This window comes from Mauremys reevesii, linkage group 7 (genome assembly GCF_016161935.1).
Source record: "Mauremys reevesii isolate NIE-2019 linkage group 7, ASM1616193v1, whole genome shotgun sequence".
Classification (NCBI taxonomy): Eukaryota; Metazoa; Chordata; order Testudines; family Geoemydidae; genus Mauremys; species Mauremys reevesii.
In genome coordinates this window covers 41481871-41509151 of record NC_052629.1, presented here as the reverse complement: position 1 = coordinate 41509151, position 27281 = coordinate 41481871, and the positions used below count along the sequence as shown (strand labels likewise).

The following is a 27281-nucleotide window of genomic DNA, read 5'->3' as shown; positions in this document are numbered from 1 at the left end:
TGTGCCTCAGTTTCCCCATTTGTATAATGAATACTGTGACGTTATCTGATTAAAATATAACCATATATATCGTTGTTGCAACCACTGTTATAATTTGCAACAAATCTTGTACAAAGGTAGTCACGTGGGGTGTCTATGAAAAGGTTATGATTTGCTGGTTATGATTATGCTATCTCTATGCATGTATCATTTTTGTATTTGAAGTTATGAATAGTGGCTCTATGTCTGGATTTCAAATGTTTGCTCCTGGGGTAACGTCCATGAAGTAGTTAGCCAGCACATCTTGGAGCGACTATTCAAACTGAGTGGCCCGTCAAAAGGACACTTAACTGACAGTGGACCGTGGGAGACACCCATCTACACTGAGTGGACTTGTTCTGTGCTGTCTGGAATACAGGTAATGGCTTCCTGCAATGACTGAGCAAAATTTGGCATGAACATGCGACTTGCCCATATGACGCCAAACTCCATCTTGTTGCTGTAATTTTCCACTGTAAGAAAAATGGGATTGCCCTCCACATGGCAAAAGCTATAAAAGGCCCTGGAAACACCTCCATTTGGTCTTCAATCCTGCTTCTTACCTCTGGACGAACTTTGCTAGAAACTGAAGCTCTGAACAAAGGACTGAATGACCCATCCAAGCTGTGGATGTATTCCAGAGATTTTACTTAAGCCAGCAGTTTATTCCATCACTGCTACAAGCCTGAACCAAGAACTTTGCCATTACTGTATGTAATTGATTCCCTTAACCTATTTTAACTCTCACCTTTCTTTTTCTTTCTTTCTTTGAATAAACGTTTAGATTTTAGATACAAAAGGATTAGCATCAGCATGATTTTTGGGTAAGATCTAAGTTATAAATTGACCTGGGTGTGTGGCTGGTCCTTTGGGATCAGAAGAACCGTTTATTTGATGAGACTGGTTGTAAAGAACCACTCATCTTTAAATCCAGTGTTTTTGGTGGTGATATAAGAACTGGAATGCCTGAGAAAACTGCCTTTATGACTTCTTGTTAGCTAGTGTGGTGAAACAGAAGTTTACTTTTGTTGCTGGTTTGGAATATCCTATGGGGGTTAGCCACCAGTCTTGGGGTGTATCTGCCCTATTTCTCAGCAGTTCGTCCTGGATTTGGCACTATCAGTTGTGACCCCCACTGAGGCATGGTTACAAATATAAACAATACTTTGGTGTTCTATTACAATAGCATCTAAACCCTCAACTAAAATCAGGGCCCCTTTGTACTGGGACCTGTACAAATACATAGTGAGAGAGAATCCCTGACCCAATGACTTTACAGTCTAAACAGACAAGACAAAGGGCAACAGGGGAAACTGGTACAGAGGTGGAGTGGCTTGTCCAAGGTCACACAGCAAGTCAGTGGCTGAGTGTGGAATAGAATCCCTCGTTCCTGGGCCCCAGTCCAGTGCTCTCTCCTTGGACCGTACCACTTCTCCAACTTTTTTAAAGCACTTTTAAATCTTTGGCTGAAAATCACTATATATAAATTATTATTGTTGCCCTTCAAGCTAGGCACTATTCATAAGATGGGTCAAATTCAGCCCTACTGTGAGAGGAAGCAACTCTCTTGACTTAAGTGGGTTGCAGCATGCTCCATCAGGGCTGAATTTGGCCCAATATCTCTCCGCACTTAAATATAGCTCCAGAAACAAATGGGTCTCTTGAAGGGAAATTTTTCATGCCCCGAGGGACATGCCTTCCAGCATGTTCCAGGTTCCTGTGCACACTGAGGAGCTGCTTCCAGGAAGCCTGTATTTTCCAGCTGTTCACATGCAGGCAAATCATTCCCTGAATTTATGATACATGTATCATGTGGACAGAATTAAACAGATGGATAGGAGAGGGAAGGGAAGTCAGAGAATGTGAACTAGAAGGAGAGTGCAGCACACAAACAAAATATTAGACCACCGCACAACGTTACAGGGTGACTGGGGAGGAGGTTGGGGGCTCTGCAAAAGCAGCTAGATGTTCACCAAGAACCTCATGTGGAGTCGTGTATTTGAACCTGCACATACTCTGCGCAGGGAAGCGATAGCAGAGAGCACAGAGCGGGAGTAAAAGGAGGCTCTGACTCTCTGCTGCTTGCACTTACTGATGATTTATACGGGTAACACAGTGTTACCCTGCTGTCAGTGACATTAGGAGGTCAAACGCTGCAGAAACAATTGGCCATTTGTCATCACAAGTGAAGTCTCTTTTTCTCTTTCTTTTACATTTTCAGATGTTCAGACCTAGGGAGGAGGTCCAGGGAAAGGGGGAATTGCAGTAGGGAACTTGTGCATGTGCACATTTTGATTGGAAGGCTCCATTTTCTTACTGGCTCACTAAGGACTCCTCTTCCCCCATCCCCCCCATCCCCAAATAGCTAAATAACAGTGATGGGAGGTGTGTCAGGCTGGGGACTTGGAAAGTGGGCTGAAAGCCTAGAATTTCAGAGCAGTTGGGAGTAAACTCTTCCCCTCCTCAGGAAGTAGAGAAAAGTGGCTTTTAATCACTATTATATCATGCAGAAGATCAAAGATTTCCTGTTCCCCAGACCTCCCCTATTTTGGAGCCGTCCATGTCTCTGCCTGGAACAAGCTTTAGGCGCTGCAGCGCCAGCTGCCATTCTGCCATCTCCAGAAAAGGGCTGACACGTGTACGCTGGGGTCCTGGAGACTGCCCTCCATTACCCAAGACAGGGAATATGCACTCACCAAACACAATGAATGCTGCTGTGAAGAGAGGAAAAGTTACTATGTTCTCTCTTAGAAGCCCATAGAGGACACACAGAGCTATTTGAATAAGATGATCACCTCAGAAATTTGGGAAGACAGGAGGAGACACAAAGAATTCCTGTTCACATTGATCCTGTAACATGTGGCTTGGTTTCTGTATTAAGTTTGTATCCATCTAGATTTCTGTTATTTCCCTGAAATGTATGAATGTTCTGTTCTCTGTTTTGATGAGATTGAGGACTAATTTTGAAACCATCCCTTTCTGCTCCCTCGACACCCTGAACCAAATCTCCACTGAGCAGGGTTAGATGACCCGGTGGTTTAAATTCTGGTGGCTGATCTACACTAGTGTTTCCGCTCTTGCTACCAGCTGCATTAGTGGTAGTGCACAGGTGGAGAACGTGAGGGATAATGCTAGTGTAGATAAGGCCTCTGTGACAAAGGGCCAATCCCTCTGAAACCACTGTCCTCGTGCTAGACTGTCTGTGACAGTGGGATAATGCCAATGGGACTATTACCCTCAGTGCAAGACCATCTATGATTGAAGATTAATCCTCCAGAAACCGCTGCTCAGTGCTGATGTAACTGGGATGGAAGGTAATCCCTTTGGAAACTCAGTCCCAGCATCTGACTATCTCTGCTATAGGGCTAATCTCCTGGAGACCAGTTTTTTCTACTCTCCAGAACATTTCTATAATTGTTTTCCCTCTACCTTTCAAAGTACAGGGGAGTTTAAGTTTAGAGAAGTTACATCTTCAAACTAGCTGTCTAAAATGTACCCACAAAATCTGTGCATGCATCCATTGCAAATACAAAATATAGGCTCATTTGTGCAAAAGGGCATTTTTCAACACAGAATGGGAAATAATAGACATAAGTAGCCTTTTGCACATTTAATCCATTTTATGTACTTTTGGGAGAGGTGTAAAGAATGTGCACTAAATTTAGATGGCCAGTTTTAAAAATTTGTCCTTAATAATCACCCACTTCAGGTACCCAGGAAACTCTTTGAAAAACTGTAGTTTATCATGACGAAAGGCAGCCCTCCACGAATAAAATGAACCATGCGAGGAGCGTGGGATAGTTGGTGGAACAATTATGTTAAGTGAACACTATTTCTGACACATACAGAGCACTGCATCTCATATACAAGTAGTAGTATTTTATGAGGGTTGTTAGAAGTTTGGGATCAGCTGGGAGGACAATCTGGATTTCAACGCTAATTGCATACATTCTGATTTATCATAGAAGATTCAACTCCTGGCATTTTGTGTTTGTTCCAAAATGCAGGCATAGCTGGAAGTTGGAAAAAAGACGCTGTAACAATCTCATTGTTTAGTGTCTGATGGCCTGACTAGCTAAACATCTGTTTGAAATATTAATAACTCTCAGATGGGAACTGCTCAGGGGCTCTGTACAGTTTCACACCATCTGTTTGTAGAGTAAACACACTTACACACCCCAAATCATTTTGTCAGAGCTTTCATTCTCTTATCTCTGTGCGTGTGTGTGTTGGGGGAGTATGTCTGTCCAGAGGTGTGGGAGCTGATGGGAGAGAACATGTATTGGGGAATGGAATGCGGGAGAACTAAACACATGTGAGAGGATATTTAACTAAAGCAGCACAGGAGCACCCACCAACCAGAAATACTTCATGAGTGATGTTATTCTTCCTAAATGGCAATTAACATCTATTTTAAATAATTTTTAAGATGGGGTTTGGTTTCTGGTTTGCCAGTTTACTCTGTGCCATCAATAATTCCTTCTTAGAAGCTAGGAAATGCATTTTCTTGCCTTTCTAATTTTCTCATTCCCCATTTGGTGAAATGAAGCATAGAACTCAGTTCCCCACCTTTAGTTACTTTTCTGCTCAGGTACGTCTACCCTTCTGGCTGGGGCTCTGATTTCCAGCTTGAGGAGACATACTCGCACTAGCTCACATCAATCTAGTGTGCTAAAAATAGAAGGTAGCTGTGACAGTGCAAGGAGTGGGAAGGGCTAGCCACCTCGAGGATGTGCCCACCACGCATCCTAGCATATACATGGGGTGGCTAGCCCCACCCACTTCCCACACTGCTGTGGCTACACTCTTATTTAGCACACTACATTGGTGGGAGCTAGCACAAAATGTCTCCTCAAGCTGGGAATCTCACCCTCGGCTTGAAATGTAGATATATCCTTTGTGCACCAGCACCAGCACCAGCCGAGAGGTCATTCAGAACGTGCCTTGCTCTGGCAATGATATTTGTTAGCTAATTCTGGTCTGAAACCCAACAGGAGGGACATGCATATACCTTTTCTCTCAGTCTCTAGCTGCACCTGTTTTGCCTAGGTATTGCACCATACACTGGGGAGCAGGAGCCAGGCTCATCTCTGAAATGATGCAGGTGTCAGGGTAGGGATAATGGAAGGCATCTTGCAAATCTCCTGATTTAGCACAGGCTAGGATAGCTGGTTCTGCGATAGAGGCCCCTACAGGGCTTTGTAGGGCCATATAATTTCAGTTCTACCTCAGCCCTCCTTGCTCCCCATCCAGCCCTTGATATGCCCACTAGGCCCACTTACCCCCACCCTTGCTCTGCCAATAGTGTGCCCTCAAAGAACCCTTGTGCCTAGGGCTTCTATGAAGCTGGCAGGGCTACTCCCTAGGTTGTCCTTGTGCCTGCCCTGTGGCTCCTTTGTGCCAGCCAGGCCTACTATGTTTGGGCACAGTTTTTCAGACTGCTTTGTTGTGAATGTGGCACCCACAATAGGGATAATCAATCCCCAGGAATAGCTAGATAAAAGCGTCCTGCACCAGTCCATGACCCATTTGTTCTGATAGCACAATGCACAGAGCTTTCATTTTCATTGGTGGTGAATTCGGTGGGGTCAACATATCACAGCTTTGAGGACAAGATGTAATAAAATGCATATTGTAACTTAAGAAAATTCTAGGTTGTTTCTACTTACGTGGACCCTCAAGACAGTGATTCCCACTGTGACGTTCTCAAACAGGCTGACGTTGTACAGGACTTGGCTGAAAATGGGGCGGTTGTCATTCTCATTGATGAGGTTAATCTTCACACGAGCAAAGCCAACGTGGTCTGGCATGCTCTCGTTTGCGAACAGCTGCGCAGAGACAAGAGGCAAGCAACACAGTGTGTCTTTTTTTAAAGTGAGCTAAGCATCAGTTCTTTAGTGATCTCCTCTGATACTCTGTTACTACAGCAGCATGCCTCTGGTAGGCCATCCACAAACAGTGCAGCTAACTCAACATTGAGCATGATGCTGGAGGGGTTCAAGGCAAATCGCTCCCAACCATTCCAGGCAACCATGCCCGTTTACCAGACTAGAAGACCTTGGTTATACTAGTCAGAGTCAAATACCCTTCCCCCATTATTTTGTGCACTCTAACTAGCAATGACACCAAACCTCAGCCTTGCAATCCTGAGAATATGCCAAGCTCCACTGCAGGTGAGACCAATGGTAAGGAGTTTAGAATCATCAGTCACATACCACAGGATACAGTATTTGTATGCACACAAGTTGTGGCAACCATCTGTTCTATGGGCATAATAGCACTGCTACTGTCTCCTAGTCATCCTCACCCTTTAAAGACACCCTGAGAGGGATATATCTAAGCTTCAAGCCCCAGGGGTCACAGCATTAGGAGCTGCCACTATTTCACCATCTAACCAGCTAGCTGAATGGGACTGGAGCATTGGAGTTTCTTGTTTACACTTTTCACTGCTCAAGGAAGGCAGGTTTTTATTTATGCTTCTTTACTGGTGTATAAAAGCCCCTCTGCCCGGACTAATAGCAACAGGAGCTGCTGGCATGATCAGGAAGCTGTTTTGCTTGCCAGAATGTATAGCTGAACCAGACAGTGGGACGCAGCTCAAGCAGGCGGCTGGAAAGAGTTTTGCTGGCTGATAGGTGCATTTAAAACAAAGTTTTATGCTCTATAAAGCTTTTATGGTCCCCCAGCGTGAGGGTGGGGGGGAGGGAAACACATGTTCTGTTTAAGCTCTAGTAGCTGAGGCTCTAAATTTTGAAAGAAGAGAGAAGACTCAGAGCAAATATATTTTTTTTCTTCCCTTTTTAGGGGGTGGCCAGGTAAATTTAATGTGTTTGTATCCAATAGCTCTGACAGGAGCAGATTGGGCAGGTACTATGCAAGTTTGCATACACAACTCTACTAGGGCACTCCATCCCTGAGCTTTGGCAGGTCTGACAGTATAGTCCTGGGCTGCCCCCACAGCCCAGCCACTCCATCTCTATGCTGCCAAACAGTATGGTAGGTTTGTGAGATCAACCAATGTCCACTGCCAGCCAGAACGACTGACGCAATCAAAATCGTACCACTTAAGTCAGGTGTCGGACTTGGCTGCCCAGAGGTGACAGGCAAGGCAGGGGTGTCAAATATACAGCCTGTAGGCAGAATCTCATTCTCAGGACCTGTTTGGCTGGCCTACAGATTCCTCTACAACACACAGAGTTGGCAGCTGCTGGATAATGCTGCTCAAAGAAGACAGGAAGTCCCTGGAGACAGAGAGGGAGGCGGGAAATTATGCCTGCTTGGGCACAGGCAATGGAGGCCCTCATCTCTCCCTTTCCTCCTTCTCAGCCCACAGCAACCCTTTGTGGAGCCCCCAGGGATCCATGCCCTGTGCTCAGAAGAGCTTCCTTCCACACTCCAATGCTGGCCTCACAGGACCAGGTTCAGGGAAGCAGCTCCTTCTCCACTTCCCCGCCTCTTCCAGAGAACAAGACCCGTAGAAAGAATCCCCGCAATGGAGGAGGGGAATCGCCAAAAAGGAAGAGAAAACAGAGGTGGGGGGAAGAAAAAGAAAAGGGAAAAGGGATAACTCTGTAAGGGTGGAAGAAAAAAAAAAAAAAGGAGAGCAAGGGACAGTCCCCAAGAGGAGAAAATTCCCAAAGGGGGGGATGGCAGTAGGAGAAGAAAGAGGAAGGGGCTATCCAAAGGGGGGGGAATGCAATGAAAGGGGGTGAAGGTCCAAGTGTGTGTATGTGTGAGAGAGAGAGCATGAGTGTGTGAGAAAGGGTGACAGACACACACACAAGAGATGGGGTGTGTGACTGGTCATGGGAGGATGCTCAGAGGGAGAATTAAAATGTCTTACGTGGTCATTAAATGCAGTATTTAACTTTGCTGGATGAAGAGGCACATTCTGCAGTTGGACACAACTGCAAAATTACCCCCTTGACAGTGAACTTTTTACTCCAGGCCGACGGTTTCTCACTGAGTGAGTTTGCCACTCGTGGGCTACTGCATTATCTTACTGCATAATGTAGCCTTGGGGTCCTCCCATTTCCAGCCCCTCCTCCCTTTGCCCATTCACCCCATATTTGGGAGAGTTCTTACGGAAAATTCATAGCGAGGAATTGTCTCAAAGTCCAGCGGCACTGCAACTCGAACGCGAATGTCTGCCTTTCCCTGGATCGAGGTTGGGGAGATGATGAAGTGATTGGAGTTGTTTCCCACCAGGTAGACCTCAAAAACACTGTTGAGTCCCTAAGAACAATATTTCAAAATAATAAAGAGAGGAACATTAACAATGACAAATGCAAAATGTACCTGGGTTACCAGTGCAATGCAGGGATAAACAATCCAGGCTAAATGCATGATAGGCTGAAAGATAATCCAGTGGTAGCAAATCCAACAATATGTATGAATAAAAGGTGAAGAGAAATGAAATCAAGAGACAGGCAGAGAGAGGAGACAAACAGATGAATAGGAAGAGAGGCATGGAGAAGCTAGCCAGAAACAAGGGAGGAGAATGGAAAGACAGATGAGAAGTCACACGGACAGGGATGTCTACCTGGAAGAAACATACTATTTCCTCTCTATTTTCCTGTGCCTTTTTGTTCTGTGTTTGTACAGCAATTTGCACAATGGGGTCCTGGTCCATGACTAGCCCCTTTGGTAATACAAATTAAAAATAATAATATTTCATCAGTCCCATTGTACATATGCAGGATGCAAAATATATGTGGTTGGTATAATCCTAACCTTACTGCACAGTATATAAATGTAAGAAATGAAGCTTGCCATATTTAAAGATACAGGAAGATTCTGTACACACCACACATATTTTACCATAACATGGTGAATGTAGGTAAGTACAGCAGATGTGCTTCCCCATATGTTTTACCTGTAGTTGGAGACTTGTGCTCCCTTCCAAAGAATACTACTGTTCTCCACTACTCAGCCTCTGCATGACCCGACCAGCCTTTGCCATCTCAGCCTGGATCTGCATTACCAATCCTACCCTTTACTGCCAAGGTGGCAGGATGCCAGGGAAAATACAAGCCTGATGGCAAATGGACAGCACACACTGAAGTGTGCCACCCATATGCCAAGCCACAGACAGTGCATCTCCAGTATGCCGTGCTCACGCTAAACCCATAGATGGCACATGCCACTCGTGTCTCAGGCTCACAGATACCACATGTCCAACATACTACACGCAAGCAGAGACCATAGATATCACATGTCCAGACTGCTGTCTACACATATCCAGTGCAGAGCCTGCATGCTGAGCCTGAATGCATCCAAAACACAGCCGGCTACATCACTGAGGGGATTAGGGTGACCAGATAGCAAGTGTGAAAAATCGAGACAGGGGGTGGGGGGTAATAGGAGCCTATATAAGAAAAAGCCCCAAATATTGGGACTGTTCCAATAAAATCGAGACATCTGGTCACCCTAGAGGGGATCCTTTAACCTCCAGAAATGCAAATATTGATTCTAAACAGTTATTTCTATAGACAAAGCTTCACTTTCCTAAGGCACAGCTGAAACTGGGGACTCAAGGGGTCCCCTCTCCCCAAGCCTTCTTGAGAGGCAAGCAGGAGCCTTTTCCCAAATACTGATAGTGACACTTCAGGACCTTCCAACCAAGCAGCAAGCTCCTTCCCTTGGTGCAACCCAGCAGAGCACATTACAATAAAGTTCAGAAACTGCCAGAGCCGAATTTCCAATTTTCCCCCGAATGGTCTCCGGCCTGTTAGAAGGAGGGACCAATTAAATGCACGAAGGGGCACTAATAGCAAAAGCTGGCTGAGCGTGACCGCTGAGAGCAGGTGACATGCCAGAAAGTCCCCTCTCTATTTTCCCCTCCCTCTACAAAAAAAAAAAAAAAAAGGTATTCCCATGCAGAGGTGGGGAGAGATCTGAATATTCCTGATGCTTCTATAGTACCAGAGGTATGCGTGGCACTTCACGGACAAATTAAGAAGACAAGATCTCTGCCCCAAGGAGTCAAGAAACTAAATGAGACTGAAAACTGTTAGACTAGGACAGCTGATGGGGAATGTACACAACAATAAAGAAAACAAGAGGCAGCCTGCTCTTAGGAAAGCTCTGGCTACAGGCTGTAGTACTGCACTTTCGAGTGCTCCTGCTTTCACATACACTAGAGATGCTATCATAAATATAAAGGCAAGGGTAACAACCTTTATATTTGCAGTAACATAAAATACCTCCTGGCCAGAGGTACAGAATCACTTACCTGTAAGAGGTTAATCAATTCAATTAACCTAGTTGGCACCTGACCAGAAGGACCAATGGGGAAAGAAGAAACTTTAAAATCTGGTGGGGGTGGGGAAAGGTTTTGTTGGTGCTTTTTTTGTTTGGTTCCCTATCAGGGCAAGGAGAGAGACCAAGCATGTAAACCAGCTCCTGAAATGATACATCTAAAATTACAGAAATTGTAAGTAATAGCAAGAAAATGCGTTAGATTACTTTTGTTTTAACTTGTGAATTTTCCCTATGCTAAGAGGTCATTTTATTCCTGTTTTGTAACTGGGAAGCAGAGTCAGAGGGGAATCCTCTGTGTTTAAAATCTTTTTATTTACCCTGTAAAGTTATCTTCCATCCTGATTTTGCAGGTGTGATTCTTCTACTTTTTTTTTTTTTAAATAAAATTCTTCTTTTAAGAACCTGATTGATTTTCAGTGTCCTAAAAACCAGGGATTTGGTCTGTGCTCACTTTGTTAACCTATTGGTTGGTATATTATTCTCAAGCCCTCCCAGGAAAGGGGGTAAAGGGTCTTGGGGGGATATTTTTGGGGGGATAGGGCTCCAAGTGGCCCCTCCCTGAATGTTTGTTTAAATCACTTGATGGTGGCAGCAATACCGTCCAAGGACAAGGAAAGAAATTTGTGCCTTGGGGAAATTTTTAACCTAAGCTGGTGAAATATAAGCTTAGGAGGTCTTTCATGCGGGTCCCCACATCTCTATCCCAAAGTTCAGAGTTGGGAGGGAACTCTGACAAATGCCCCATTGGAATTTTTTTTTTAAATACATTGTCAGGGAGAGGAGATGTGATTTGTGCTGGAGTACAGATTAGTGAAGGATGGTGAGCTGGAAGAAGTAAGAGAATGAGGGAGGCTTTTTCACTGGTTGGAACAACTGGATGCCACTGGACTTCCTTAGAATGAGGAGGATGCGGTAAAGGCCCCCAAAACTGGGTTTGGCAGAACTGGATTATTTGAAGGAAGTGGGGAGAGTTAGGAGAGTTCATGTATAACCCAAATGGAGGCCAGGCTTTTAGCAAGAACAAAGAAAAGTTATTAACAGCAGACCTCAGACCTCCTTGCTCTGAGGTCTTCTCACTTGAGTTGGAAGCTGCATCCAGAAAAGAGACCAAAGGGTTTTATGATGACTTGCAGACCTCATATCAGAGCCAATTCAACTAATGGGGCTACGCCTACAGTGTCTCTGCCCCTACCTAAGGTGAAGACAACTGTGCAATTACACTGGAAGAGAACGGATACTTCAGAATGAGAAAGACTGCAATGTAACCCAACGGGTAACCGCTCCTTTTCTGTTGGTCTACAAATTTGAAAATATTTTGAAAGCACATGGAGTTGGATCATTGGGAGCTGCCCACTTCTATGGTAGCTATGGTATGTCTAGTGTCTGCTGTCAGTTCTCAGTAAAACACATGCATCACTAGTCTCATCCGATGGGCTCATTGACTCTATCGAGTCCTAAGGAGAAATCTGCAATATGCCTCCATTAACTATGATGAGCTTTATATTTGCTACACCAGGAAGGCGGCGGAAAGGGAGATGAGGACAAGGAAAGGAGACCAAATCAGACACTAACTCTTGCAGCAGGAGTGACTAGCGTAAAACAACATTTGCTTGGCTTCTGCAGTTTCCTTTGAGCAGGCAGCTTATGAAGAATGTATGGATGTGTCGATACCTTTCTTTCAGCCTTCTAGATACATCATAAAGCAGCAAAAAGGGCACAAGCCCAATTGAAAAAAAAACCAATTATTTTGCAGGTTACCTTTAAATAAGAGTATTTATCCTATTTCTATAGCTTCATGGACAAATGCCGGGGGACTCTTTTTCCGTCCCTCTATTCAATTTTCAATCCTATCTTAATATAGGAATTTAGTGCTTAATACCCTTTGCTTGTTTGCCTTTAACCCCTTCAGCATCCCTGGCACATAGGGGACATACCCAGAAAACTCATACATCACATGTGCCTCCTTGCATACCATTTGTCACATTCTAGCATCTCAATGAATAGACTGTGCAGCCTGCCAGGGGCAGACAAGGGATTAATTGACATACTTACTGTGAAACAAACACATTAATAACCACAACTAACTTCTAAATTATGCTATTTTTAAGAATGCTAGTGCAGGTAAGTGAATGCACTGCCAGATGTTTGGAGGTGCTCATGCAGCCGCTCATCCCCACATACTGAATGCTGAGTATACATCTATCAACACAGGTTGGACACTCTAGATACACTGGTTCTGAATCCAGCCTTTCAGGACAGCTTTTTAGAGGTGGTGGTCAGGAGAGGTGGACGGTTAGTAATGAAGCAGTAAAAGCGGGCACCTGTTTAAGAAGATATATATGTTACATCAGTTTATATTCTCTGCATTAGAGCATATTCAGTCTTAACACATTTGAACAAAGGTCCTTCTTTCAGTTCAGAAAGGGATTACTAACTCGGAGCAACAGCAATGATTTGCCTACTCCAGCATGACTCATAACAGAGAGCTAGATTTTGATATCCTGCTTTACATTTAGTAGCACCTTATTTCACAAGTGATCCCCTTGCCTTCAGTAGAGCTACATGGGTAGCTGTGTACCACCCAGCATGCACTAGGGTATCCAAATCGGGCTCTCAGATGTTTTTCACAGTACCCCTCACTTGCACTGAGTACTTAAATAAAGAGATTAATTTGTTCTAAATTATTTATTTATTGGCAGTCCTATAGTGCTTAGCAGCATAGCATCTGAGAGCCTACAAACAAGTCATACCTGAATCTGAAGTGTCCCAAGCTGGAAACTTGGAGAAATCAAGAGGATACAGATCTGCATCCTCCAATTTTCCCTCTAAGCTCTGCAGCTGTCCTTTAAGGTGGAAGCCATGGCAGCCAGGACAGAGTCAAAGAAAGCCCTCTCCCCACACCTAGCTGGAGCCTCTCTCTGGTACCTTGTACCAGCATCGTTGTGTGCCAAGGTGTCTTTCATCACTGTAAGATGCTGTGGATTTTCTTGGAACTGAAGAGGAGTGATTTTGTTGGGATGCGAGATAAAGTTGAACATCAAAAGGAACCCCAGCATGTGTGAAAAGGAGCTGGGTGGATTAATTCCCCTCCAGCTGGGAAAGCAGATCAGTCTGTTGATATTTGCCATCCCTAATTACCAACCACTCCAATGCCTGAGCCTCCCCATATGAAGTCTTGAGGACCAGAATTCATCTGCCTTTTGGGAAAGTTGCTATAATTTTTCAATTATTTATTTATTTTTGGTTTCTGCCCCCATGCTGCTTTCCTTGCTCCTAGTTACTGGAGCCTTCGAACCCCCTGCAGATGGCTGAAAGCAAATCCAAATATTCAAATTGTTATCAGCTGCCCACCAGAAGGAGTGGGCTTAGACTGGAATACAGCTATCTCCTCCCAATACACACATTACCCTACAGGAAAAGAGGGAGATTTGGGAGAAAGATTTTTCTCTATTGTTTTTTTTTTTTTAAAAGACATCTTCCCCCTTCTCCACCCCATCCTACATATGAAGCAAAGTGAGGACCTGCGAAACATGGGGAGACAAACAGAAATAAACAGTGTCTCTTTGAACAGTGTAAAGATTCTCTCTCATAAAGGCAGGTTCACAAATGAATCAGCTCTGGCAGACAAAGTTACGTATGCTTTATAAGATCAGTAAAGGACACATGGGCATTAGAAGCATCAATTGTTTGTGACCTGAGTACATGTGGGTTTAGCCCATGTGTCTGGCTTGTAAAGGAATGCTGTTGAAATTGGAGGCTCAACCTTTTTCTGCCGTTTTCCCTTCTTTATTCTTGATCTGTTTTCAAAGCCCATATAATGCTTCAGATTTTTTTTTCACTCCTGAAAAGTAAATGCTTTAATGCTCTTTCTTTAAAGAAAAAAAGAAATCGAGGTCGGCTTATAAACAACTGTAAAATAATGAACCAGCATGAATAGCCGAGCACTTGTGTGTAACCCTATAATAATAAACCAGCCTGTTTACATTCTGTGGAGGAAACAAATCATTCCAGAAAGAAACAGAGCTCAGAAATAATCTTATTATTAACAAGAAAAAGCTAGAAAATGCAATTAGTATTTATTTTAATAATGCACTCAATCACTCTAGTATCTGTGGTAGGTTCTAATGCAAAATTAAGAATTACAATTAGTTTAAACTGTGAAGCACTCCACTCACTATACAGAGCACAGGGTCCTTGGGCTTTCTTGTCCTGCTCAAGGAAGACCATGGCTGTGCCCAGTACAAACAAGGAGGCAGGGCCTCAACTTCTGTCCCTGGACCGCCTAATGCAAGACACCAACCATTCATAGAAGACAGAGGTCATTCTCAGTGCTCCCTTTCCCCCCAGCAAAGAATGTTTAAAAAAAAAAAAAAGGCAATAGGATAGGTACAAGTCAAGATAGGTACATGGCTACAAACAACTGCCCTCACAGACTTTCCTCTTGCATAGACTTTTCCTCTCACAACCTGGTACCTGAACTCGCCACCTCTGATTGAAACTACCCTATGCCAATAACCAATGAAAAATCGCCCTCAGAAAGTCCGCTCCTCAAATTCCTTGGGGGGGGGGGAGGGAGAGAGATGAGCCTTGCAGTGTGTGCAAACAGTGAGAGAGCAGGACTCTGATAGACTAATGGGGCAAATGAGTTCCAGTGTCAGACACCTTCATGGAGAACATCCACCAGCAGCCCCCTCCCTCTTACAGCAAGAGGGCCCAACTTGAACACCTCTTCCAACTGCCTCTCTTGCAGCGTGGCATGAAGGGAGACAACTCAAACCACTTAGGGCTCCACTAGGCCAGGGAACAATGAATGGGCCTTGTCACTCTGGAGACCTTGTACCAAATCCAGAGGCGAGTCTAGCTGGGCTTACTCTTTCTTGTGCTCCCCTCAGTGTGTACATTATGCCAACAAAGCCTCCCTTAGACCTGTGCAGTGTGGGTACAAGTAAATCTAGAAGTCTAATTGAACACAAGGGGGTCTAAGCTACATGCTGTCTCTGAACGTGAGCCTTGGGTTCAAAATTCTGGGCCTAGTGCACAAGTGAACAAGAATGCAGTGGCCACCTCTAAGGGCTTGTCTACACTGACAATGTTAAAGCGCTGCCACTTTTTTTTTTTTTTTTTTGGTTAGAGCTGTCAGCTCTAAAAAAGCCACCTCCACGAGGGGTGTAGCTACCAGTGCTGGGAGCGTGGCTCCAAGCGTTGGTGGACTATCTATACTGGCACTGTACAGCGCTGAAACTTGCAGCGCTCAGGGAGGTGTTTTTTCACACCCCTGAGTGAGAAAGTTGCAGCGCTGTGAAGTGCCAGTGCAGACAAGCCCTGAGTGTCTAAAATGTGAGTGTGCTGGGGTGAGGGGAGGATGTCTACACGTATCTGAATGGAGCTCATTACTTGCTTAACAACTTCCTGCCTTCCTAATCTATTGTGCAGTGTGACAGAAAATCAAACTATACAGTATTTCTGCTCTTCATCACTCCAATCTAGGCTTCGTTTAATTAAAGCCCAATCAAACACCCAGAGTGACCACACACAGAGTTGAAAAATAAGAAGCCATATTGCCTTGGAAGAGGAGGTGAGAGGGATCTTAGGCAAACAAAGAATGGATTAGAGGACCATTTTAGACCACTTTATTGCATAAGCAGCATTTTATTCTCCAAAACTACTGACTAGCTATTTTTTTCTTTTGTTCAATAACAAAGCAGAGGTGATTAGCTTATAGAAAGTCCCTGTTGTTCCTAAGAAAGCGAGAGGAAGGGATTCAGATCAGGCACTCAGGCTGTGACACATTGACATGTGCGTGTGTGTATACAAGTGTACACAAGTACTCTGTAGCAGAATAAGAGACTAGTTAATATAACTGTTCCCCCTATGAGTCATGGGCAAATTTCTGCTCTAGATAGAGCCTAGCTCTAGTATTCCGCTCTCTCAGTGCATGGAACTTCCCCTGACAACAGGGTCCGTGCTCAAGAAGGCAGCACAGAAAGTCAGTCGTGCTCCACCATTCCATTTTGATCTGAGAAGGGAATGTTGCTCTGACCTTTTTTGTACAGATTGCCCTTGAACATTGAATGCTTGTAGGAGATAACCCTTGTGCTCCAATTGCTACCCATACCCTGCTTCAGCATCCCAATGCATGCTGAACACATCCTATATGATATCTTGTACTTATCCAGTGCTTTCCCAAAGGATTGGGAAATGATTTACAAACTGATTATTTGCCAGCAAAATGCAGCCACTTCTGGGTAAAATGCAGGAGACTAACAGCACATAGCAATTGCTACACAAGAATTTAGTGCAAATAAACAAACAAATAAATAAATAATAAAACAACCACCCTGTGTCCAACTGAAATTACTGGGAAATTTAGGGAAGCAGACTAATCAACCACATAAGAATATGGCCAGGACTCAGGAGTCAGCACCCTGCTCTTAGGGAAAACAGTATGGGATCTTTAATTACCATAATCAGGACTCAGGTTTACATTTCCTTCAAAAGACATACACACACATACTGATTCAGTGTAACTCTCAAGTTCTTTCTACACTAACTAAGCTGTCGCTTCAGTTCACAGGAGAAAAATTACCAGACCTCTGAAAAAAATGTTTAAGAAAACAGCTGCCCCTCTGCATGAGAATATCCCTCCCTCTCCTAATATTCAAATCCTTTGGTACTCCTTCAAGGTATATTTAGACCACAAAGAGTTAACACCAGAAATGTGACTGAATAGCTTAGAGGAACGGCTGCTGGCAACAATCTGGCCTATTCACTCAGTGTTCATCCAGTAGCCAATGGCAGTACAGCTACACCCCACCGAAGTGTCTTCTTGAACTAGCCTTCCCCATCAATGATCGCAGTGCATCCACACTGAACCACAGACAGGGCATAGGCGAAGGCACTAAGAGTCCAGGATTGAGAGAGAGAGAGAGATGGGGACGAGGGAGGGAGATGGTCTATTGACCTCTGCGTAGCTGAGTGCCAGAGAGAGAGAGGGGCACAAGCTGGGAAAAGCTGTTAATCTATTTGTCTGATGTCTCTTTCTGGGGAGGCTGGGGGTAAAGGGTAGGGTTGGTGGTGGTGCTGCTGTTTCAGAGGTGGTGAATTTTTCAGGGGAGTATCAGTTAGGTCCCTCTCTTCTTCCCATCACTACCACTCTCTTGTGCTTATGTGGCTTTTTGCGTACACCTACATTTCCCTTGCTCCGCTACCTTCAGCTCTTTTCGCCCTGCATGTGTGTCTTTGCAAAACCCCTTCCCAGTCAGCATCACCACAGGAGGCAGAGAACGGCCTCTGGAATATCATCACAACCCTTTCCTTTGACAGAAGAGGACATTCCCTCTTCCCCCACAGAAAACACCCATCCTCCAGAGTAGCACTTCACGGTTTGCTTTTTTAGTTTCCATAGGCATTCCCATGGCACCCACCATTGTATCACAGTGCCTCTCACAACTAACCAGGAGTGGGTGGCCAGAGCACATTTTGGTGCCTTTTCAATTCCCTGTCATACTGTACTCTCCCACTTTCCCTCCACTCTCCCTCACTCCCTTCTCTGCCACCTTGTCCTATTCAATCCAGTATTTCCACATTCCCTCTCATTTCTCCTCACCCTCGTTCTATTTCGAGCTCTTCTCCTCCACTGCCCTTGACTTCTCTTCCAGTTTTTCAATAAACATAACAAATGAAGTTCATTCCTTTCCCCTCAGCACCAGAAAGGCATTTGCACATTTTCCCTTCCCAGTCACTGTCCTGACCACAGAGCCCAGTGAGAAGGGAATGGAGGGTAGGGTAGAAGAAGTAGAGACTCTCTCTCCAAAGGCTGGTCAGCCTGAGGTTTGGAAGAAAAACAGTCTGCACTGGCCGGTGCCTGTAGTCATCTGGCTGTTGTCAGAGACTAAAAGAATCCACATTTATTTCCAGAGCCCAAAGTTCCCAAAAGGGAATACTCCCCACATCGTGCGTGCATTGGCTTCACCCAGCCTTTCACTTCCTCTCCCCTCACTTTGAGCCCCTTCTAAGCCTTCCAGCTGCTTAACACTCACACACACCTTCTTCTGTAGCCTTCTGCCTGCTTCAAGTGCCTCTTTCCACACTCCTGGCCTTTCTCCCCTCCCTCCTTTCCTGCTTTCCCCCAGTTATCTGCTGAATTCCACACACGCTTGCACAGACGGGATCAATCCGAGGCTGACTCGCCTTCAGCTTATCTCTGCTCCAAATGATTGATTTTCCCTCTTTAAGGGTAATTTGCTGGTGAATTCCATGTATTGCAAAAAACCCTGTGAAATCTAATTCAATCCAATTGGCAGCTGGCACTTTTGGGAAAGAATACTGGAGAGCTGTCAATTTTCCTTTATAATTATGCACTATGTATATCCTATTTATAGCGTGTCTGTCTATATGCATACATATAGTATATATAAGATTCATACATTACATGCATATATTCATATCCATATACACATAACACAACGGCGTCTGAGGCTACTTTATGCACCATATATTTTTAGATTCCTATAGTATTTTTTAAAAACTTTTTTATAATGAATATTTAAAATATTTAAAAATATAAAATCAACATAGATGCAGTGGTTTATGTGCTAGATACATTCTCTCTCTCCCTCTCTCTGCAGTCAACCATGATCAGTAAATAAAATTAAAGCCAGAATAGAAAAGTTTGTTTCTCTTCATACCCGATTCCACCTTCTGTTTAGGACATCCTCCAGTTTACCTAATGTACTTCTGCAGATACTAGGGTGATGACGACAGTTTAAGAATCTGGACAGAATATAATTTGATGGGAATAAGGGTTTACATCTACATGAGGGATGCTGCAAGTGTCAAACATTATTATGGGAGTTGGTATTGCAACTGGAACACTTTGATGGAACAAAGTTAAGCCAATTTTTGAAAATCCAACCCTATCTGTTTAATAAGAATTTCAGTTACTTCAGTCAGCAAAATCTCCTCAGAAGTCCCCTGAGTTACTACTTCATAAGAAAAACAGTAAGAAAAATGTGTAGTTCAAATAAATGTTGTACAAAATACATGGGGAAAATGGCTAGATATAAAGATTGGGTTATACCTGACAATTATTATACCCTCAAAGATTACATGCCTGGCTCCTCCTTTCTCTTCTTTCCTCACATTGGGCTCTGGCCAAATCTTGTTGCTTGTCCCTCTAGCATTTCTAACCCTTATCCTACATCCTCACTGCCAAAGCCATAGTTCAGCCCCTCTCATCCACACCACTGAGACTGCCTCATCTCTAGCTTCCCTAATTGTGCATACTCCTTTCTTCAACCTAGCCAGCATTCAGCAGCTAAAATAATCCCCCCTGCCTCCTTGGTCTGCCTGGGTCCCTTTCCCATCTCAAGCATTTTTACTTGCCTCCCTGTTTCTCCCCACATAAAAGTTTGAGCCCTTTGTCCACACTGTCTCACAGCTCAGCCCTGTCAATCTCTTTGCTCACCCTCTGCACTCTGCCCTCTCTTTCACACTGCTACCTACACCTGGAACAACATCCCTCTTCCAGTGTGCCAAACATCCTCACTCTTCTTCTTTCAGAGGGGTAGCCATGTTTGTCTGTATCAGCAACACCAACGAGGAGTCCTTGTGGCACCTTAGAGACTAATAAATTTATTTGGGCATAAGCTCCCATCTTTTATTTTGGGCAACTCCCATCTTTTCATGTGCTGTATATTTACACCTGCCTACTTTTTTTTTTACTCCATGCATCTGATGAAGTGGGTTATAGCCCACGAAAGCTTATGCCCAAATAAATTTGTTAGTCTCCAAGGTACCACAAGGTCTCCTCGTTGTTTTTACTCTTCTTCTTGAAACCTTCCTCAAAACCGACTTCATCTTTCTTTCCAAAATTGACTCCCACCCCTTTGCTGTGTACTCATCCCCCTTTCTGTTTCCTTACCTCAGTTTTAAAATATCAGAACTTTACATGCTACAAGGCTCTCTTTATTCCATGTATTGTAACACTCATCCCTTTTCCCCTAACCCCTTCCTTTTTCTGTTATCACCACATTTTAGGCTTGCCTAGTTTAGACAAAGTTCTTTGGGGCAGTGATTTTACCTTTCTAATCTCTGTAAAGTGTCACACAAGATGATGATATTAAATAGTAACAATACAGTATTAAAAGGTGTCTTCTTCCTTGTCATCTTCACCAGAGACTAGTGGTGGCTGAATGACTCTATAAACTAACTGGAACCTGATCCACACAAAGAGATTCCTGGTCTCAGAACTGAAACAAACCTTTCTGTAATAATAAATAATATTAGGCCTGAATCCCCTCTCACTCATACAGGTTTTACTCTTTTGGTGAGTCAATCCAGCAGTATGTGACAGGCAAAGCCAACCAAAGGCATATATTTGGTGAATATATGATTACTCTTCTGTAAAGCACCTGGTACAGTCCTGGTGCGAATGACTTCCATTGTCCTTCAGAAGAGGCTCTCAATCAGCTTTAGAAAACATCTAAGTCTCTAAGGTGCCACAAAGACTCCTCGTTTTTTTTATATTCAGATAGATCACTCTCCATTTTGCAGATGGAGAAACTGAGTCACAGATGGGCAAATGAGTTAACCTAAATTCACATAGGCCTGACCCAAAGAAAACTGAAGTCAATGAAAAGTCTGGAATTAAATTTAACCGTGCTTTGGATCAGGCCCTTAGTGAGCAAGTGAGAAAGTCAAGAATAAAATGCAGGTCTCCTGATGCTTATGCCCCTGTTCTAACTGCTAGACCACATCGGAGGCTGCATAATGATTTGATGGCTGAACATGCGCTATCAGTGGAAAAGCAAAAAGGGCCAATTGAATTAAGATAGTGCAGGGGAGTGTTAACACACGTGGAAACCCCTAACTAATTACTCCTCCAGAAGAAAAATCAATCATATGGGCAGAGGTTGAGCCATGCTCCTACAGGAATCTCATCAGATGCCAATCTCCTTCCCTCCTTTGCTTTGTGCAGTGAAAACAGGCCAACTCAATTAACACCACATGGCTGTACCTGGAATCCATGTCTGAGGTCATTCTTAATTCTCTAACAGATTTTCTTCTCTGATACGCTCTCACACCCAGCTGTTTTCCCTTTGTTCCCAAATTTGGTATAATTTCTTCTGATGCAGAAACAACTCTCTCATTTCACCCATTCAGATCTTTCTGCTCTGGAGGGCGGAGAGAGAAGTGTTATGTTCATCAGGAAGTGAAAGTCAGTAAAAACCATTTTATGGCTGAACTTGAAGCAGAATCCATGTAGGTTATTTCTTATATTCACCCAATTCAGCACTGCCTACACCTGGTGATGCCGCTTTTACTGTTCACATTTTCATGCCACCTCAAACCAACATCTGATTAAGCACAAACACACTTGGCGCTATTGCACACACCAAATTTGTGTGTGCAAAACCTCACAGCTGTATACAAAAATGGGTACTTAAATTTGCCATCACCCGATCTACATTCACTATTTCTTGTTTGCAGGCAAAAATGTGGGTTGTGAGTGCACAAACAGACATAGAATCATAGGATTGGAAGGGAGCTTCAGAGGTCATCTAGTCCAGCCCCCTGTGCTTGTGGCAGGACTAAGTATTATCTAGACCAGAGGTGGGCAATAATTTTCGCAGGGAGGTCACTCCACAAATTTTGGTAAGTCATCATGGGCCGCACATTTCTAATATATTAATGGAGGGGGGGTGCAGGGTCTGGGAGGCAGTTTGGGTGCAGGAGGAGGTTTTGACCTGGAGCAAGGGGTTGGAGTGTGGGAGGGGGTGCAAGGTGCAGGCTCTGGCTGGGAGGCGCTTACCACGCCGCTCCTGGAAGTGGCCAGCTGCTGCTGGCATGTCTCTGCGCTTACAACACTCCTGTTAATACATCCCACAATGTTGTTTGCAACACTGTTGACTCATTTAGCTTGTGGTCCACTATGACTCCCAGATCTCTTTCCGCAGTACTCCTTCCTAGGCAGTCATTTCCCATTTTGTATGTGTGCAACTGACTGTTCCTTCCTAAATAGAATATATTGCATTTGTCCTTATTGAATTTCATCCTATTTACTTCAGACCATTTTTCCAGTTTGTCCAGATCATTTTGAATTTTAGTCCTATCCTCCATGTGTAGTTGTGCACATGCAAAGAGGCCACTTGTGAAAATTTTGCTAAGGAACAAGCTTTTTTCAAGCTAAACTATGCTCATTTTTTTTGAGTGATAGTAGATGGATTTTCAATATGGCAATGGGCTGATGTTTTAATGGAGGTGGTTTTGGATTGAAAACATCCAGATTTTCTCTGTTTGTGTTTTTAGTGCTAATTCAGCAAAGCACTTAAGCACATGCTTAAGTCCCTAACTTCAGTAGAATTAAGCACACACATAGGTGTTTTGTTGAATCAGAACCATAAAAATTTTATCAATATTATGTGTGCAAAATCAGTTGGGAAGAGTAGAACTAGCAAAATTCCACCATTTTTAAAAAAATGTCACACAGTTCTAGTTATGAAACACATCAACATATTAAAACCTTTCTTGCTTATAATAGCATTGAAAACATTTTAAAAGGGGCAACCCCACCCTTAACCGCCCCTTCTACAAGTGCTCAAAGGCCACACACAAAGCGAGGAACCCTACAAGTGGACCCTACAAGCGGGAGTGTGGGACTCTGATTTGAATCAAGGGCTAATTGTGTTTGCAGACAGCATGACCCAATTTGGTGACAGGGCTGGGGTTTGTTTTTAAAATGGAAGAAGGAAGGGACTGACTAAGCCTTCGATAGGGAGCTCTTTCTTTCATCAATCCTTTGCCTCCTTACTTCCATGTAGGGGGAGAAATAGCACTGGTTGTCCCCGTCTTTCTGTAGGATAGGGGAAGTGAGATGTAGAATAATAGACAATTCTCTCACCACTGGTCCAGTATTAGTATAGCTGCACTGGCATTAGCAATGGTAGGATGGATTCCTGGAGTTTTTATTACCATGTTGCCTAGCTTTGCTCAGAGTAAGTACCCAGTGTGGCACCAAAAATAAACAAACAAACCGATGTGATTTAGAGCTGCCTACACAGCCACGTGACAGATCAGAGGGTAATTCTCCCTCCCCTCCACATAATCTAGTGAGACTGCAACTTGATGACACGTATTGTGCTCATCTCTGGGCACCTCAATGACAGAAAGATGTCAACAAACTGCAGGGAATTCCAAGACCGGGAAAAAAAATCACAAAGGGGCTGGAGATGTGAGGAAAGAATGAAAAAAATCCTCTGTCTATAGTTTGTTTAAACAACAACTAAGGGACCATCCCTGGAATTAAAATGTGGGGTGGATGATGAGGCATAAAATAAGGGGTAGAATTGGTCTTTCTAAATCTGTTAAAAAAAATCTTGCCTTGATTTTGTCTGTCTCTGTCTATGCTTATTTATTTAGACACTTTCCCCACTGAGTTGAATTCTTTTCCATTTCCCTTTGCCTCTCATACATGTCATCTCCTTCATGAAGGCCCCAGTGCTGAAATAGCTTCTGTCAGACGCATCCTCATTCACCTCTGTGCCTAAAGATCTCTTCCCCTCATGCTCCCCTCCATTCCCATTTGAAATCCCCACTGCTAATGATAACATCGTAGACAAGGGAGAGTGGGGCTCTTTTAGGTCTTGTCAACACAATGAGTCCCTGGCAAGCTGGGGTGTGAATCTACCCCGCACTAAACCACTTTGCATTATTTGTCTGTGTGGACCCTGCTGACACACATTAACGGTTTGTTAATGTGCTTTGATCTAGTCCTCTTTGAAATGGCTCTGGATGAAAGCACATTAACAAACTGTTAATGCACATCAGCAGGGTCCATCTGGACAGTTAGCGCACAGCAGGCTAGTGTGGAGTGGATTCATGGCCCTGCTTGCTATGAACTAAATGTTTGTGTTGACAGGCCCTTAGTGGAAACTACTGTCCCTCCCCTTGGCTATGGGATATGGGGCCTGTAGTTCAGTCATGTCTAGGAGCCATTTGACCAACTAAAAGAAGAAGGGGACCTCCATTTCTCCATCAGAAGCCCCAAAAGGGGATCCATGTGGATGTATTCAGGCAGTAAGGAGGAAAATAGAGGAGAAGAAAAAGGGAAATAGAAAGAATTAACAGGAAAACAACAAGAAGAGACAGGAGAAAGTCATGATTTGGACCTTAATATTTTGCAAACAATTACATTTAGCTATCTTTATAGCTGTGACAGAATCATCACATGCCGAGAGACTGGGTATAAAATCCTGACCCTGGAAAGTAATGGGAAATTTGCTGTTGACTTCAACAGGGCCAGATTTTCACCCTGTAAGACAAAGCTAACGCGCTGAACTCTCAGACTTGTGTGTGGGGGGTGGGGTGGGGGGGAGATACTCAAAGCCAGCAGCAGGTTCATTGGTACCTTGAAACTACTGTGTTCATGTAAATCAAAACTTTAATATTCTACTTTTAATGCAGAAAAAGGTTTGGGGGTTAGCAGAGTAAACAAACTGTTCATGAAAGATTCTAAAATGAGTCTCATTCCCCCAAGAGGGCTGTTCAGATGAGTAATCTTGCCATTCTGAATGCAGGCTCATCATGATAGCCTGTGTAATTTACCCTTTACAGCACTGCAGTTTTGCAGGTTGCAAGCACCTATTTGCGGCCATACTAGAAAGCATGACCTGACCTGACTGTTCCACACAGTCTCCACACCGTTTAAACCCATCTCACTTCCCAGACTGTTGCCCCAGTAGATTTTTATAGCACCAACTTCCTGGTTAATCTAGTTGCTGCAATATGTGCAGGTAAGCATGTGAGTGACAACATTTGGAAAATGTGACGAGTGCAGAGACATATCATGCCATTTCTACACACAGTAACTCCACTGGTTTTATTAAAATCAATGATAAGAATCTCAATCTCAATAGCAGAAAAGTTAGGCCAGGGCCAAGTGATTTTGACAACTGCAACCAATCTGTTTGGGAGTTACAGAAGCTTAAAGAAACTTCATTGCAAACCACAAAACTAGTTTATTTTCTGCTCTCATTACTTAAATGGATGCATGAATTCCCCCCTCCTCCCCCCGCCTTTTTAAAATTAGTGAGACTGAAAGACTGGTGTGAATATGCGGAGATGCATTCCACACTCCTATACACAGAGCTTTGAAGCAGAAACAATGACAGAGCCTTCGCTCTATTGACACAAACAGTCCTACCATAATGTCTGTCAATTAAAGAGCTGCTGACACTTCATGGAACACCATGACAAATATCAATTTAGAAACAATCCTGACTATCTGTCATCTTATTTATAATTCTGTTCTTTGTTTGCTAAGGACATTTGCAAGAAAACATGATCCCGTTAGCTGTTTAAGTTCTCAACTGCATGTTTCCCAGCTGTAGTCATAACTCTCTGTTTACGATGTACGTCACAAGTAGACTATTCTGATTAGTGCTTTGTCATAATTGTTTCACACATGAAAACAAATAGTTTGGCAAGTTCTTACAAGAACTTGTGAATTTCATGAAGCGGGGGGGGGCAGAATCTGCCACTGCCACCAGCAAACACAGTTTTTGTGATAAACAATGGTGGAGTTATATCCTCAGAACAAATTTGAAATCTCCAACCTTTTGCCACAAGTGAAAATTTGCTATTTTTACAGAGACATTGTACATTTTAATCAGCCATCTGATTTCCCCCCTCCAATGCTCTAATCTAGTACATTTAATAAATGTGAGGAACAGAATAATTAAAAAAAAATTAAAGATCCCATTTTCCTGCAAATATTCTTTATACTGTGACCAAAAAAAAAAAAAAAAAAAAAGGCAAGAGAAATATAGATACCCTATGCTACAGAAGTAGGATTGTTTTTAGATATTTTAGAAAGTTCTCCATGTGGTGCCAGCAGTTTCCCCCCCCCCCCCCTCTCCTTAGGAGGCATTGTAGACTGTAGCATGGTTGTAGGTTAGGATAGTAGAGAAAAAAGACATGTATTGCATGAGTCAAATATGAGGAGTAATTGAAGAGTGTAACCCTAGGGCTGGAAAACCTAATGGAATTCCTAAGTGAAATGGTTCAGTGCTATAATAAATAGAAGGTCCATTAACAGCAGCAAAGAACAGGCCACAGATGCTGCAGGCAAATGTTACTAGGGGTAACTGCAGCCACTGAACAGTAGTAAGAAAATAAGTATCCCAATCCCCCTTCCTGTCAGACCATCAAGTAATTGTCATTTAGGATTAAAGGTTTAATAGGGTGGAGGATGGGGTACACAGATACCCGCTTGTAGCTGCTTCTGGAATGTCTGTTCAAGTCTGTGGTCTCTCTCCTGGATAAAACTGTTTACACAGGGCAAGTGGGATGCAGGAAGTGAAACAAGAGTCAGATTTCCTTCCAACACTATTCATTTGTTGAAATGCTCTGATTACTGATGAACTTTCTTTGTTCCATATTTATTTTTACTTCACCTTCTTTACAATGGGAACTGAAAGAGGTTTGATACAGGGGTTGGAAGCTTTTCTGTTCATTATCATTTCTAGAAGAGCCTGTGTATTTTGGCTGAAATTCTAACTCTGTAAATTTTTACGTAATTTTCTGAGAATCGCTACCTCTCTCCATACACCTCCTACAACAGCACCTAGTGGGACTTCTTTTCCCTTTTTCTTCCAACAGAGATTGTACTACTGTCTCAAAACTTGTTCCATATTATGGGACTTAGTCTCTTCCCTGCACTGATACAAAATAGACCTTTTACTTTTTTTTTTTTTTTTTAATTAAGACCAGATGGACACATGGAGGATGAGTACATATTGCTATAGGAAACATATCTTCAACTTTCACAATTCTTGTTCATTTAAATGTTCAATGATCATATTGTATTAGTAGATATTTTATGCATAGATAACTGTATGGTAGGGTTTTGGTGACTCAGTTGTGTCTCCCTCCCCCGCTCACAGTTTATGTTACCACCAGAATCCCTCCCTGGAATCTTCTCCATCTATAAGACAGGTTGG

At 43.4% G+C, this 27281-nt stretch overlaps 1 protein-coding gene across 17 annotated transcripts in view; it reads right to left on the bottom strand.

Annotated features, from left to right (window-relative positions):
- The window catches only part of CDH23 (cadherin related 23), a 509234-nt gene that overhangs the window by 226701 nt on the left and 255252 nt on the right, over positions 1-27281 (bottom strand). For all 17 annotated transcript variants that reach the window (XR_005582753.1, XR_005582754.1, XM_039481222.1 and 14 more), the window contains 2 exons: positions 8104-8253; positions 5688-5846 (listed from right to left, as the gene is read on the bottom strand). Coding sequence is in view for 15 of the 17 variants with exons in the window: in XM_039481222.1 (XP_039337156.1) it covers positions 5688-5846; positions 8104-8253 (309 nt within the window). In the remaining 2 variants the exon portion in view is untranslated. The remainder of the gene's footprint in view (positions 1-5687; positions 5847-8103; positions 8254-27281) is intronic.